This window comes from Lactuca virosa, chromosome 9 (assembly GCF_052849685.1).
Source record: "Lactuca virosa cultivar CGN04683 chromosome 9, Lactuca_virosa_CGN04683_v6, whole genome shotgun sequence".
Classification (NCBI taxonomy): domain Eukaryota; kingdom Viridiplantae; phylum Streptophyta; class Magnoliopsida; order Asterales; family Asteraceae; genus Lactuca; species Lactuca virosa.
In genome coordinates, this window is record NC_136434.1 from 117542380 (window position 1) to 117559391 (window position 17012).

The window sequence follows — 17012 nt, forward strand, 5'->3', positions numbered from 1 at the left end:
TAAAATTTAAAGAAAACAAAGTCCAACTATAATATTCAATTTTATTAATTTTTGTTATATTGGTTTCTTGGAATTAGGGAGCAGTATCAATAATAAGATCATAAACAACTCCTGCCACTACCACTAAAAATTTTCATTAAAAATTTTCAGTATGTAAATTCAGTTTTTTTGCAATCCGTTGTGATTATATTGCAGATACGAAAGCACACAAAAACTTAAACATCTAAATCTTTAATTACTAGACTACCTTTTATAATAGAAAATCAAGTTTCATTTTATAAAAACAAGTTAATATGTAGGTGTCTATGATCATTGTATTATCATTTTTTTAAACTTTATTTCAAATCCTTTTGGCATCATGGTAACATTGGATCTGGTGGTGCTCAAAAGGTGATTCATTTTACATTGGATCTGATGGTGCTCAAAAGGTGATTCATTTGGTTTCTTGTGTATATGGTAATAGTGTATCAAATAGAAGAGTTGGATTGTTTTTTTTTTCTATTTTTTGTTTATTTTCAAATTTTAAATCTCTAGTTGGTCAAAAACTAGAGATATAATGAGATTTCATATAAGAGATTTGAATGTTAATCAAGTTGTTTATAAATTTGATTTTGCAGGTTGTGCCATTTTTGTTGAGCATCTATGGTTGGTTGTGTATCTGTAATGAATATTCAACTTTGATGATTAGGGAACCATGTAAAACGATTTTCAATCATGTAATATATCTATAAAAATCTATGTAACTATTAGAATTAAATTTATTGCATTTTTATATATTTCAACGAATATTATAAATGAAAATTGGATTTTGTTGAATATTGTTATCGTTATGAATTTGTTTCGGAACCTATTTTTGCTATGGAACAAATGACCACAGAATTTGCTACGGAACAAATGGCTACGAAATTTGTTACGGAACAAATGGTTATAGAATTTACTACAAAACAAATGGTTATGGAATTTGCTACGAAACAAATGGTTACGGAATTTGCTACAAAACAAATGACTACAGAATTTGCTACGCACCCTATAGTTACAAAATTGTTATGGAAATGTGTTGTAGTTAAATTGCTACGGAATAAATGTCATAGCAAAACTGCTACGGGACTATAATTCTGTAGCTAAACAGTTTGCTACAAGAAATATACCTACGGAATCTTATTGACAAATTCCGTAGCAACTTCTGTAGTTATTCAGGTTTAGCTACGAAATTTTAGGTTTTAGCTATGGAATTTTTTCGTAGCTAAATCGAAATTTTCTTGTAGTGTACATTTCCACGTACTTTAATTAACTTAAATATCATTTTAAATATCATTATGCTTTGATAGCAAATTTATATGTTTTATATAAGTGTTTACAAGTCTAACAATACAAATTTCACAAAAATCAACAACAACCATATATTCCCTTATCACATGTTATTTTCATTTTAACATGTTATTTTCGTTTTATGGTATGGCTATTTCCAATATTAATTTCATTTAAGATTGGTAGAACGTAACTTAATAATGAAACAACATCAACAATCTACATTCACCAGCAACAAAATAGCTTATTGGTTATCCATTTCTTCAAAGACTACTCACTTGTTTCCTCACAAATGATGGCAATGCAAAGGCCGCTCTATGTATCTGTTCAAAAACAACATAAATACTCTAAAACAAACAAATAATCACCATATAAATTTAGAAAAATATCACAAAAACTCATAATTATTAACATTTTATTCAAAAAATAATGTTTTATTTTTTTATCTTTATGTTTCAAAAATTACCGGCTTAGGACTTGTTTTTAACATGAAAGAAATATATATATGATTTTGTATCAAAAGTTTCAAACTAATGTCGGTTGATTTTCAATTGGATACGACTTTTATATTATGTAAACCCTAAACTTATGGCTTCTATTCAAGCAAAGACCGTTGATAAAGACTCTCATCAATAAATAAATAAAAAAGGGACCCTTAAAAATAACTAAATTATTTAAAATGTAAAATGCCAATGAATAAATTTTAAAATTTTCAAAATGTACATGTTTTTATTGAAAATATAAATAAAGTAGCAATTCTTCAAATAAAAGAAAGTTTCTATCTATATCATTGTAGATTTTCTTAATTACGTCTATGTCATTATAAAACTTAAAATTACATGTATATCCTTGTAATGATAAAAACTTATATATATTTAATGATAATTAATCTAAAAATCAAAAACATTATCTTTGAATTAAAATACCCATTTATTATCATTCTCATAATCAATCTCCTTTGTCATAATATGGTTATTAATGATATGATTGTATATTCCTAATTGATTTTAGCGGAAAAACATTGTGATTGTATCTTCAATCAGCAAAATTGAAGTAAAAACAGGTGATTGCATGTTCGATTAGCAAAACCTGATGATTGCATACCCGATTAGCAAAACATTATCAGGTCGTGAATAACTATATCATAAATAAGGAGATCGATTATGGGAATGATTGCAAATGGATACATTAGTAAGTTAGTTATAATCTTAATTTAAAAATAATGTTTTAAATTGTTAAATAGATTTGTTATCATTGAATTAAGTATGTGGGTATATATGTGACAATCATTTAGGCTATATTTGACGCACATAAGCTACTTTTTTTTTTCTTTTTTTAATCTTTTTGCAATCTATTGTTTGGTGAGAACACAAAAATAGTTTATCGTAGCTTATAAACTAGTTTTTTAAAAAGCTAACGAATATAACTTATCGATAAAGTAGCTTTTCACTTGGCTTATCATTTAACATACCTCAGAGTTATAAAATCTTGGTTCTCTATCATGGTGAATTGTCCTGGCTAGCTTCTCAATCGGGTTCACGGGATTTTTAAAATCTACAAAAGGACCCTCAGTTGAACACAAAATAAACCCTATAACACCGCTGCATAATAATAACACAAACAAACATGATGAATTAAATTAAAATTTTAGGATGTTTAATTCTAACAATTTTTAAAATTAATTTCCACCTAGGATATGTGGGGACGCTTGCCCATGCATAGTGAACAGAGCCTTTAAATACTTCACGGCACGTGGAAATCATGTCTTGAATAAGATGAGTGTGCAGCCACATACTTTCTGCCATGTTGCAGAGCACGCCACCAGGGCGTAGTGCACTTGCAAGCATCTCAAAGAAAGGCTTTTCTACTAGCTCTGTTGCGGGACCTACATAAAAAAATGTTTTAAATGCAAGAAATAATAATGTAGTTTCATTTCATGTGCTAATATGAAAAAGGGAAAATTATTAAAAAAATTATAATTCTGGGAAATTTTGCGGTAATTAACCACTAATATTTTACTTTTCGGATTAAACCATAAAAATTTCCAACATTTTAACTAAATTAACCATTTTAACTTGATATGTTGTAATATTGTTATATCATGTTTCATGAGTTACCATTTTTGTCTATCATGTCAAAATGGTTAAACTAGAAAACTGACTGAATTTTTTTTTATGGTTAAATTGAAAATTTGTTATAGATTTTTATCGTTAAATTTGAAAACATACCTACAGGATCCGATGAATCTACAATAATGGCATCGTACTTTCCTTTTGGGACATACTTGATGAACTCAAGAGCTGTCAAAAAATTTAAAAAAAATAAAATAAAATTTTAGAATAATAATAGCAACGTACTTTACTACAAAAGATATAAATTTTTTCAGAGTGTATTACCATCTCCAACATGGAGATGAACACGAGGATCCTCGAAGCCAATAGCTAAATCAGGGAAGAACTTCTTACTAACCTAGAAATAGAAAATTACATAATTACCCTCCATAAGGTCTAACAAGAATTCAAATATATATATATATATATATATATATATATATATATATATATATATATATATATATATATATATATATATATATATATATATATATTCACAACACATACATCTATAACCATCTGATCTATCTCACATATATCGATAAGTTGTACTGAGTTGTGACGAGCAACTTCCCTAAGAACTCCACCATCACCACCACCCACAACCAAGACCTGTATGGATTATATTACACAAGGGCATAAAAGTCAAATTGTTGTAAATAAAGAGTGTGAATTATTTATTAGTTTGAAGAAAAATTACATTTTTGGGTGATTTGATGGAACAAAGGGGAAGATGTGTTATCATTTCCTGATAGGCAAACTCGTCTCTTTCGGTTAATTGAAGGATGCCATCAAGAACAAGCACTTTTCCATATGTTGAAGACTGAAAATTAATTAAAAAAATAATTTCAGTATATGTGTTTATGATTTATAAAAATGAAAAATTAATTATATATAACGTTATACCTCAAAAACTAAGACGTCTTGGTATTTTGATTTTTCTTTGAATAGAATCTCTTTTACTTCTAATGAATGTGCTTCTCCTAAAATTGGAAAGTTTATTAAATGTAGGAAATTATACTTCGTGTTTCTTTTATGGAAAAAATAAGGAAAACATGGAATTAGAATTTATAAAATACCTGGCCACAAGGGGCTGTTGAAGTAGATTGTTTTGCCATCTTTATCTGGAATTAGTAACATAGTCATGGTCAAAATATGTCAACAATCAAAAGGCTAAATTAAACCACTTGTTGAGAAAGGTAATAGTATTACACTATTACATGATCATTATGATAATTGACAAAAATGAATATATTAATATAAATATGAATGGAAAGAAATGAAGAAGTTAATCACCAGATGAAGTTTGATTCCCGGAGAACCATCCGGAATCAACCGTTGGATGACATCTGGCTTCAACATCGGCATAGGTGGAAAAAGCTCGGGCTTTTAAGCAACAAGGAGGAATTGTAGTCACGCCTGTGTTGTTATTCTCATTCGGAGTCATGATTTTCCTGTTTGGAATACAACTATAATAAAAAAATAAAAAATAAAAAAAACTTTTGGTTACTTTTGGAATGAAAGAACAATCAAAATATAGTAAAATAAACTTATAATTATAATAATGATTAATGAAGATATATAAAAAAACTCTTCCATTATAGAATGAAAAGGACTATCAAAATATAATAACATAAAAGGGTTATAAATCATGGCCAAAAAAAAGGCAACAACCAACATGATCTTCACACCACGTACTTCATTCTGCCATTATTAAGCTATGTGTCCAAATTTTAGAATCCAAAACTTAACTTCTATAATTATATTCCCTCATTTCCACAAAACTCTTCGGATGTTTACAAAAGGTAGGGATGCAAGTGATAGTAATTGATATACTTGATTAAATTTACAAGATCGAGTATTAACGCAATAAGATCAACCACATGTAATTAATAGTCTGATTAATCCAAAATAAAATACAATAAAAAAAAAAATTTGAGCAGGAATCACAAATACAGCTATTGATTAAAAAAGTCGGCGGGAAAACCAGTAATATTTGGAAATTTACTGAAATTCCAACTACCACGATAAGAACAAGAAATATCTCATCAATTGATACGTAAACATAAACATAACTACATAAGCATATGCATTCGATCATAATAACTAATTAATAGTCGAAAACGCATAGAAATCAATCAATTCAACAGAAAACTACGATGAATCATCATCATGATTTATTGATTCATGGAAAATACAACGTAAGTTAGGAGTTAATTAAGTTATCATCAAGTACATACAAATTTAGACCTGCTTTGAAGGCGAGAAAGAGAATCAATTAATCGAAGTCGCGTCTGTCTTTCTGCTAGCTGAATTTGGATTTAACTTTTTTTCTTGTTTTGAAGAGTCGACGGATGGAAATGGCGTAACGGTAGCATACGTATATATATTATGTTGTTCATATGAACAGTTAGTGAATGTTGTGAAATGACGGATGTGTCCTTGGAGGAAAAATGTGAAAGGCTTAATAAGGGTCTAGCACGTTTCACGTGGGCACCAATCCCTCCCTTTTTAATGTTTTATTTATTTTATTTTTAAGTTCCATCCTACTGTCCCCAATGAAAAAATTGACTTGATGTATAAGTACAACAACATGAAAAAAATAATAATAAATAAATGTACATGATACGTTTTAAGTTTCTATTTTTTTTTTGTTTGATTGAAAGGACATGCTATTTATCAATTTTATCCGGTCTTATTATCTAAAAACATTCACTAGTTTATTTGTAATAGCATGTGTTGTTAAATTCTTAAATTAGATTATTTATACTAGATTATTAAATTGTTTGCATTTGTTTATTAGACTAAGAGTTAATTATACATCTGGTCTTTGAGTTTGTTTTCTTTTTGTTGGGATATTGTTAAATTAATCGTTATGAACAAAAACGTGACCTTTAATCAAAATAATTAATTTTATGGATTTTTATAAAATAACTATTTTCTTTGTAACAACGAATATTCAAGAGTTGGCATTTCTATATATTTTTTGTTAGCAGCTAAATATTGTAAATGCAATTTTATACTCAAGGGTCTTTAAATGTTTAAACCAACACTATAATAAAATGAGAGTCATCCCGACATAACAACTTTTTGTTATGACAAAAATTCATGTTTTACATTACTATACAACCCTTTAAAGCATAAATTGTTAAAAATGACAATTAATATATATATATATATATATATATATATATATATATATATATATGGGGATAGGGAATATACATTACAGCCCCACCTAAGCTTAGGTACTAAACCTTTAAAATATGTCGTTTTAACATGCTAAATATACCCGGTTTGGTTTCACTTGGTAAATATATCATCATCCATAACATTTCTTTCTTTCATTATCGTTTTACCATCGCTGTTTTCTTTCCTCAATTATCGTTTATTACTTCACCCAAGTGAACATTACTAAACCCTAAACCCTAAATTTAAACCCTAAACCCTAAACCCTAAACCTAAACCCTAAACCCTAAATCTAAACCCTAAACCCTAAACTCTAAACCCTAAACCCTAAACAGGAAGTAGAGCAATAGTCATAGATTCTGAGTCTATAATATCTTTAATTATGTATAACCTTGGCGTATGCACTTAGTCATTATAGACCTACTAATAGGGGTCTTTAGTTTTCACATAAGTTGGTTATAGTATCACAAAATACTCCTATAGTATTTTAATGTTTGACCTATGTTTTTCAATGTTTGTTTGTAGATAGAGTTGGTAAGTTTTTAGACTTGTTGCAACAACACAACCATTCTCGGGCATATGCTAATCACTTCTGGGTTAGACATAGTTGATCAGGCTATGTCATTCCCAGACCTGACCATACATCCCCAAGCCTACTCGTGCCATTCAACAATCACAACTTTTGTTTTGTTCTAGAATGATGCTGACCTTAATATGTATGCATGCATGTATACTTTTAACAAGAAACTATTTATTTCTAAAAGTATAGTTATTTGAAAATGTTACATCAGAGACCTTAGTCCCAATGCATTCATAGTTTGTATATCTTATGTGGTTCGATATACTTAGTTCACTATAAACAATGCTCTGATACCAATCTGTCACACCCCCAAACCAAGGATGGCGGAAACGTCCGGGGGTGGAGGACTTCACGTATAGTATCACAACAACGAATATAATAGTGCTCAAAGTAAATACAACCATTATAAATATAATTGAAAAAGTTACACCAAAGTATATGTTTACATGTTTCAAATCAATTACATTATGATGACAAAATAAACTGTTTGACGATTTAACGTCCCATCCTCAAAATGCTGTTGATTTTTCCTGTTTCACTGATTTCCTGAGAATACAAGTAGTTTTGAAAAAGTGTCAACAATTAAGTTGGTGAGTTCATAAGAGTTTTGTTTGAGGAAGAAACCGTTGTTCTTGTAAAAGCGATAGAGTTTGATTTTCAGAAAATCCAATATTTTCTTAGTTAAGTGCGAAAAGAATGTTCTTATGTTATGTGATAATGAACCCTAGAAAGACCCGTAGATTCCTTCTATAATCGTCCAGCGTATATACGTTATATAAAATTTAAGTTAAATAGACCGTCGAATATAATGGGTCTGCCCTAGGTCCACAACCAAACAAGGAACATGAGATAAGGCGGGCCCACCAATTTTAAGTCGATTGTGACTAGATTCTTATATAACTCTAGCATATACACTTAGCAATTATAGCTGAAGTCTAACAATTCTAGATGAAATAGTTTTAATAGAGATGTGTTTCCAAAGAAAATCCAATATTTTTCTTAAAGAGTGAATCATAAGTTTCTATATTAATAAATAGTGCATCCTAGAATTTCCTATAGTTTCCTTCTATAATCTCTAAGTGTATATAAGTTATATAAAATTTAAGTTAAATAGACTGTCGAATGTAATGGGTCTGCCCTAGGCCCACCACCAAACAAGGAACAGGAAATAAAGCGGACCCACCAATTCTAGGTCGATCATGACTAAATTCTATATAACTCTAGCATATACCCTTAGTAATTATGGCTGAAAACTAACAATGCTAGATAGAATGTAGTCTTAAAAACCAAAGACCGAGACTATGCTTATCATAATTCGTCAAATAGTGGTAGTGGACATAAACTATACATATCATAATTCACCAAATAGTGGTAGTGATAGTAATCATGAATTATGCATATTATAGTTTATCAGATAGTGGTAGTGGTAGTGAACCTAAACTATACCTATTATAGTTCTAGCGTGTTTGTTTGTGATGTATAAGGACCCTTTTCTATGTAAGTCGAATGTATAGCAAAATATAACTATGTGTTATCATGCCTTATTTTTTGTACTAATGGTAATAATGGAGGATTCTTACAATTTAGTGAGTATTTTCTGTTATATAATTATACCACAACAAGAAACACATGTAAAATATGAAATCTTCAAATATTAACACTTTGCTCAACAAGTTACAAAGTGTGATGAAAGTTATAAGTTGTTATCTAGATTTTTACCTTTCTACACGGTTTTAGAAAAATCCTAGAAAAATCATACGAAGTCAAAAACTGATTCCTTAAATTCTGAGAGTTCACAAAATGTGTCTAGTTTATTCATAATTTTTATTATGATTTTTAGAAATCTTTAACTTGTGTTAAAATGTTCATATTCACAGACTGGTCCGAATTTGTTTCTGCAATGATAGGCAGTTTTGTAAAAATCACCATAAATCGTAGAAAAATCGTATGGAGATGTGCAAATTTAGATTTTAAAGGTATGAACCTGAACTATTTGCACCTAATACAGTTTTGAAAACTAAAATATTTAAGTTGACCAAAACAGTCCGTGAATGGAGTTGAACTTTTCTGATGAAGGCTGTTAAATGAGTTTAGTTGTGTTCTTGGTGTTTTAACTTGTATTCCCCCTCCCCCCCCCCCCCCTTAAAACTTAAGAAACACATGAAAAGATAGGGGTATGAACTCACCTTGAGTGATTTCAGAAGATGGATGATGAAGAAGAGAAGTGTTCAACTCAAGAACACTTAGAAGATGTTTGGTGATTCGAAGATCTAACAACAAATATGACGATATTTGTGTAAGGAACTCATGATTTGAGTGGAGAAGTGTAAGGAAATCAAGTATGGGAAGAGATTTACTTACCAAGAGTGGAAGAAAGCTTGATGATCAGCCTTGGAAGTCTCGAAATTGAGAGAGAGTGGTGAGAGAATTTGGAGTGTGATCCTTGGAGGAAAAATGAGAGAATGAAGGAAGTGTGAGGAGAGAGGGTGGGTTGTCCAGCTCTTAGGACGTGGGAATGGCTGGAGGTTGATGGAAAAGTACAAGGATGTGACTAGGTATGGTGGGGAGGGGTGTGGGTTGGTCATAGAGTGGGTATGGGTGGTTGCTTGTGTCATAAATCAAAGATAAGTCAACACTCCACCCCCTTGTACTTTAACCACTAAATCTTGGATATGATTGGCACTAAAAACGTGGGGATTAATGAAATTTGAGGCTTTAATTGTTAAAATAAAGTTTTGGGTGAAAATCCCGCGTTAAAATGATGGAAAACGGGCCTAAAATGAAGTCGTAGTCGAAAACCGAGAAGAAATGGCCTTTCTGCGAGGCTTCTCGCATGAAAGAGCGAAGGTGCGAGGGTTCGGTCCCTCCTGGTGCTGGACCCGAAGGCGAAATGGGCTAGGAAGCGAAATGGGGCGAAACTGGTTGGAAGCGAAATGGACCGAAAGTAGGGTTCGGGTTCGGTTCATTGGCAGCTTCAGGTTCGGTTCATTGACAGCTTCGGGTTCGGTCCTAAGGCTTCGGTTCTCAGCAGGTTCGGTCCCTATAGGGGACCTTCGGCTCTAAGAGGGTTCACCCCATAAAGAGGGGTTTCGGTTCCTTAAGGCTATTTTACCCGTTTTTACCCTGTTTTAAGTGATTTTTGACCCGATTAAGGGTCGGGATGACCCGAATGATTATAAAAAGTTAAAGGAACTTTTGAGAGAGATTTGGGAGAGATTTGACATTCTTGGAGAGATTTTTCATACAGAGAGAGATTTGGGAGAGATTTCACATTCTTGGAGAGATTTTTTCTACAGAGAGAGATTTGGGAGAGATTTCACATACGTGGAGAGATTTGGGAGAGATTTGACATTCTTGGAGAGATTTTCTCCTTCTTAGAGAGTTTTGGGAGAGTTAGAGTGAAAGAGATTTGGAGAGACTTCTTTTGTGACCTTTTTGAGTGTTTGGCTTTGTAACACAAGGTTTGTACTCCGGTTAAGTCTCGTTATGATTGTTATACACTCTCGAGGAGTATGGAATAATGTTTTATCGAGTAGAGTCATCACTTACCCTGATTAGGGTTTAGAATTTCCGAACACGTGAAAACTCTAAGTGATAATTTGTATGAGGATTGCGAGTTGTATAATAAGAAACATAATGGAAACCCTAATGTACAAGGGTTAGATGAGTTGACCGGTTTGACTTGTTGACTTTAGTTGACTTTGACTTGGCCAAAACTTGACGGTTGTCACATCATCCCCTCGCTAGAAAGAATTTCGTCCCGAAATTAGTGTTTCGACTGGGACTTCAAGAATTTGGAGGAAAGATGGGGGGAACTTTTCGTAGTATAAGAAATTGATATGGTGGGGAAACAACCCGCCTGATGTTAAATGACGTCCTTGGAATTTCTTATTGTAACGTGAGCTGAGTCGATTTAAAAGGAGTTATTGTTTTGGAATGATAGTGTATTCTACGCGTGCCTTTATGCTCTTCATTTTATACTTGGTATTACCACTATGAATATTTTATAACGTAGTTAGCGAGTTCCATCATTACGAATGTTTCAACAAATTGTGACGAAATTTGCATTATAAGTCCTACCAGTTCTTTTATAGTCGCTTGATGTAAACTATTCGTATATCATTAAGATTGCAAGGGCATTCGGATGGGTGACCCCGCCTTAAGCCCACAACCAAACAAGGAACAGGGAATGAGGCGGAATCACACATTCTAAGTCCATAGAATCTTAATGATATATGACCATAATGTTTACACTAGCCATCATAGATTCACTAGTAAAAACCCTGTGTTTTTATATAGATGATAAGACTTATTTGGGTTTTGCCGTGTTCTCGATATTCATGGTTGATATACTTGAATCGATGCTAGTTTTAGTAATAAAAAGAAATTTAGAATTTAAATGTCGATGTTAGAAGCACGTACTGATATTTACGGGAGGTTCCGGAGTGGTCTCTCCTGCGGTGATCGCAAGCACCCTTCCACCATCACCGGCATTCCTTGTCCTTGGACAGTCTCTCTTGAAGTGTCCCGTTTCACCGCATTCGTAACAAGTTGGGCTTGCTCCAATGCCGGGGACCTGGTTGATGGGTCGTGCTGGTGCCTTACAGAAACGGGTAGTGTGTCCCTTCCTGTTGCAATTTAAGCAATGCAACTCCCGGCAAGCCCCAGTGTGATGGAAGCTACACTTGTTGCATTTCGGAAGGGTTCCAGCATATCGATTTATGGGAGCTGGCGTGGCGAGGGTTGTGGCAGCATGAACATCAACGCTCTGTTGCTTCTTAGTGAAGTCCTGGGCTGGTTGGTCCTTTTTGTTGTCCAAGAACTTCCTTTTGTTGTTTCCTCCTCTTGCTTGATCCGGGGTGGTTGTCGCAGTGTCATGGCTGGCACGATGGTCGATGAGTTGTTGTGCCAATTCCTTGGGACTCTCAAAGGTAGTTGGTCTTGAGGTCAACACGCTATCTTGAATTTCGGAGGACAATCCCCAGAGGTATCGCTCCAACTTTTTGTCTTCCGGGGTGACCATAGCGAGACAAAGGAGTGCTAGATCACAGAATCGGGCGGTATAAGTTGCAAGGTCAGAGCCTGTCATTTTGAGGTTCCACATTTCTTGCTCTAGCTTTTGCACCTCGCCCCTTGGGTAATACTCTTTCAGCATCCTTGCCTTCAAGTTCTCCCAACTCATCGAGTTAGTCACTGTAAGCGTCAGTGACTTAACGTGCCCGTTCCACCAAGTAAGGGCTCGGCCGGAGAAAGTGCGAGCTGCGAATTTGACTTTGATTGCTTCGGGGCACGCACAGATCTCGAAGACAGACTCGGTCTTTTCGAACCACTGCATCAAATCGATGACTCCCCCGCTACCATTGAATGAATCGGGTCTGGCATTGGTGAAGTCTTTAAAGGAGCACTCTCTAGAACGCCCTTGGCTATCTCCTTGAATGGAGTTATTAGTACCGCTCCCTGTCCGTCCTGCACCATCAGTGCTGATTTGGAACATAGCAGCTGCCACCGCGGCCGTGACCGCAGCTAGGAACATAACTGGATCATATTGGGGAGGCGGCGGTGGTGGATTTGCTTGCGTTCTGCTAGTGCGTCTAACAGACCTTCGAGGCGGCATCTTTCTGTTATAGAATTTCAAAGACGTAATGAGCATAAGTCTTTTAGTAATGGTTATTAGTTTTTAAGTATAGTATTCCCCGATTTTTCGAATGTGGAAAACAATTCATACCAGAGGTCTATATAAATAAACTTATGAATTTAGTAGAAATGACTCGAATGTAATCTTGTGATTTGTTCCATGCCCGATCCACTCCTAAGATCACCCAATGTATACCAGTTGTGTGTAATTAAGGTCCAATAGGCCGTTGAACTTAATGAGTCTGCCCTAAGTCCACAACCAAACAAGGAACAGGACCTAAGGCGGACTTACCATTTCTAAGCCGATCGTCTCTTAATTACACATAATCTTGAGGTATACATTAAGTAATCTTAGAGTTACCATAAGCAAATCGTTCGTAATAACAGGTTATGAGATATGTGGTAACTCCCACTGCAATAAAATGCGGGCCAATTTTTATTGATATGCTCTAGTTATATCCTTCCCATTTATATATATACACGTATAATTTTCGCACTCTACTGAACTATTCTCGGTGTTTCTGCTAACGTCCCTGAGACGGAGTTATGGTAGTGGGTAGAAGTAGGTTTTGTACGGGCTTTAAGATTTACCCATCATGTTGCTCGTGCGAGAATAGGGGTAGAAGAGATAATTAATAGACGTCTAATCCTATAATTACTTATAGGGGGTGATCCTTATTAGTCACGTCTATAATCACATAGTGCATACCAGTTATACATAATCTGAGATAGAATAGACCTTCGAATAAATGACTCTACTCTAAGTCCACAACCAAACAAGGAACAGGAAGTAGAGCAATAGTCATAGATTCTGAGTCTATAATATCTTTAATTATGTATAACCTTGGCGTATGCACTTAGTCATTATAGACCTACTAATAGGGGTCTTTAGTTTTCACATAAGTTGGTTATAGTATCACCAAATACTCCTATAGTATTTTAATGTTTGACCTATGTTTTTCAATGTTTGTTTGTAGATAGAGTTGGTAAGTTTTTAGACTTGTTGCAACAACACAACCATTCCCGGGCATATGCTAATCACTTCTGGGTTAGACATAGTTGATCAGGCTATGTCATTCCCAGACCTGACCATACATCCCCAAGCCTACTCGTGCCATTCAACAATCACAACTTTTGTTTTGTTCTAGAATGATGCTGACCTTAATATGTATGCATGCATGTATACTTTTAACAAGAAACTATTTATTTCTAAAAGTATAGTTATTTGAAAATGTTACATCAGAGACCTTAGTCCCAATGCATTCATAGTTTGTATATCTTATGTGGTTCGATATACTTAGTTCACTATAAACAATGCTCTGATACCAATCTGTCACACCCCCAAACCAAGGATGGCGGAAACGTCCGGGGGTGGAGGACTTCATGTATAGTATCACAATAACGAATATAATAGTGCTCAAAGTAAATACAACCATCATAAATATAATTGAAAAAGTTACACCAAAGTATATGTTTACATGTTTCAAATCAATTACATTATGATGACAAAATAAACTGTTTGACGATTTAACGTCCCATCCTCAAAATGCTGTTGATTTTTCCTGTTTCACTGATTTCCTGAGAATACAAGTAGTTTTGAAAAAGTGTCAACAATTAAGTTGGTGAGTTCATAAGAGTTTTGTTTGAGGAAGAAACCGTTGTTCTTGTAAAAGCGATAGAGTTTGATTTCCAGAAAATCCAATATTTTCTTAGTTAAGTGCAAAAAGAATGTTCCTATGTTATGTGATAATGAACCCTAGAAAGACCCGTAGATTCCTTCTATAATCGTCCAGCGTATATACGTTATATAAAATTTAAGTTAAATAGACCGTCGAATATAATGGGTCTGCCCTAGGTCCAACCCCAAACAAGGAACAGGAGATAAGGCGGGCCCACCAATTCTAAGTCGATTGTGACTAGATTCTTATATAACTCTAGCATATACACTTAGCAATTATAGCTGAAGTCTAACAATTCTAGATGAAATAGTTTTAATAGAGATGTGTTTCCAAAGAAAATCCAATATTTTCCTTAAAGAGTGAATCATAAGTTTCTATATTAATAAATAGTGCATCCTAGAATTTCCTATAGTTTCCTTCTATAATCTCTAAGTGTATATAAGTTATATAAAATTTAAGTTAAATAGACTGTCGAATGTAATGGGTCTGCCCTAGGCCCACCACCAAACAAAGAACAGGAAATAAAGCGGACCCACCAATTCTAGGTCGATCATGACTAAATTCTATATAACTCTAGCATATACAATTAGTAATTATGGCTGAAAACTAACAATGCTAGATAGAATGTAGTCTTAAAAACCAAAGACCGAGACTATGCTTATCATAATTCGTCAAATAGTGGTAGTGGACATAAACTATACATATCATAATTCACCAAATAGTGGTAGTGATAGTGATCATGAATTATGCATATTATAGTTTATCAAATAGTGGTAGTGGTAGTGAACCTAAACTATACCTATTATAGTTCTAGCGTGTTTGTTTGTGATGTATAAGGACCCTTTTCTATGTAAGTCGAATGTATAGCAAAATATAACTATGTGTTATCATGCCTTATTTTTTGTACTAATGGTAATAATGGAGGATTCTTACAATTTAGTGAGTATTTTCTGTTATATAATTATACCACAACAAGAAACACATGTAAAATATGAAATCTTCAAATATTAACACTTTGCTCAACAAGTTAGAAAGTGTGATGAAAGTTATAAGCTGTTATCTAGATTTTTACCTTTCTACACGGTTTTAGAAAAATCCTAGAAAAATCATACGAAGTCAAAAACTGATTCCTTAAATTCTGAGAGTTCACAAAATGTGTCTAGTTTATTCATAATTTTTATTATGATTTTTAGAAATCTTTAACTTGTGTTAAAATGTTCATATTCACAGACTGGTCCGAATTTGTTTCTGCAATGATAGGGCAGTTTTGTAAAAATCACCATAAATCGTAGAAAAGTCGTATGGAGATGTGCAAATAGTGATTTTAAAGGTATGAACCTGAACTATTTGCACCTAATATAGTTTTGAAAACTAAAATATTTAAGTTGACCAAACCAGTCCGTGAATGGAGTTGAACTTTTCTGATGAAGGCTGTTAAATGAGTTTAGTTGTGTTCTTGGTGTTTTAACTTTTATTCCCCCCCTTAAAACTTAAGAAAAACATGAAAAGATAGGGGTATGAACTCACCTTGAGTGATTTCAGAAGATGGATGATGAAGAAGAGAAGTTTTCAACTCAAGAACACTTAGAAGATGTTTGGTGATTCGAAGATCTAACAACAAATATGACGATATTTGTGTAAGGAACTCATGATTTGAGTGGAGAAGTGTAAGGAAATCAAGTATGGGAAGAGATTTACTTACCAAGAGTGGAAGAAAGCTTGATGATCAGCCTTGGAAGTCTCGAAATTGAGAGAGAGTGGTGAGAGAATTTGGAGTGTGATCCTTGGAGGAAAAATGAGAGAATGAAGGAAGTGTGAGGAGAGAGGGTGGGTTGTCAAGCTCTTAGGACGTGGGAATGGCTGGAGATTGATGGAAAAGTACAAGGATGTGACTAGGTATGGTGGGGAGGGGTGTGGGTTGGTCATAGAGTGGGTATGGATGGTTGCTTGTGTCATAAATCAAAGATAAGTCAACACTCCACCCCCTTGTACTTCAACCACTAAATCTTGGATATGATTGGCACTAAAAACATGGGGATTAATGAAATTTGAGGCTTTAATTGTTAAAATAAAGTTTTGGGTGAAAATCCCGCGTTAAAATGATGGAAAACGGGCCTAAAATGAAGTCGTAGTCGAAAACCGGGAAGAAATAGCCTTTCTGCGAGGCTTCTCGCATGAAGGAGCGAAGGTGCGAGGGTTCGGTCCCTCCTGGTGCTGGACCCGAAAGCGAAATGGGCTAGGAAGCGAAATAGGGCGAAACTGGTCGGAAGCGAAATGGACCGAAAGTAGGGTTCGGGTTCGGTTCATTGGCAGCTTCGGGTTCGGTTCATTGACAGCTTCGGGTTCGGTCCTGAGGCTTCGGTTCTCAGCAGGTTCGGTCCCTATAGGGGACCTTCGGCTCTAAGAGGGTTCGCCCCATAAAGAGGGGTTTCGGTTCCTTAAGGCTATTTTACCCGTTTTTACCCCGTTTTAAGTGATTTTTGACCCGATTAAGGGTCGGGATGACCT

General features: G+C 34.1%; 1 protein-coding gene across 2 annotated transcripts; it reads right to left on the reverse strand.

Annotated features, from left to right (window-relative positions):
* Positions 1-1302: 1302 nt before the first annotated feature.
* On the reverse strand, positions 1303-5795 carry LOC145136595 (spermine synthase-like). Of its 2 annotated transcripts, none has more exons than XM_079070706.1 (11): positions 5673-5795; positions 4719-4891; positions 4502-4546; positions 4329-4405; positions 4123-4245; positions 3930-4034; positions 3705-3777; positions 3537-3608; positions 2998-3193; positions 2780-2909; positions 1303-1631 (listed from the first exon to the last, which is right to left on the reverse strand). In XM_079070706.1, the coding sequence occupies exons 2-11, from the start codon at positions 4867-4869 to the stop codon at positions 1572-1574; spliced, it is 1032 nt and encodes a 343-aa protein (XP_078926832.1). In that variant the 5' UTR covers positions 4870-4891; positions 5673-5795; the 3' UTR covers positions 1303-1571. The 2 variants fall into 2 exon arrangements, with proteins under 2 accessions (XP_078926832.1, XP_078926833.1); XM_079070707.1 differs by having other exon boundaries at positions 5663-5786.
* Between the last annotated feature and the right edge of the window lie 11217 nt (positions 5796-17012).

Coding starts and splice junctions, on each gene's coding strand:
- LOC145136595 (XM_079070706.1), bottom strand. CDS start 4,869: ATGACTCCGAATGAGAATAACAACACAGGCGTGACTACAATTCCTCCT. Junction 4,406..4,501: donor CAACAGCCCCTTGTGGCCAG/GTATTTTATAAA, acceptor TTCCAATTTTAG/GAGAAGCACATTCATTAGAA. Junction 4,246..4,328: donor AAGACGTCTTAGTTTTTGAG/GTATAACGTTAT, acceptor ATTAATTTTCAG/TCTTCAACATATGGAAAAGT.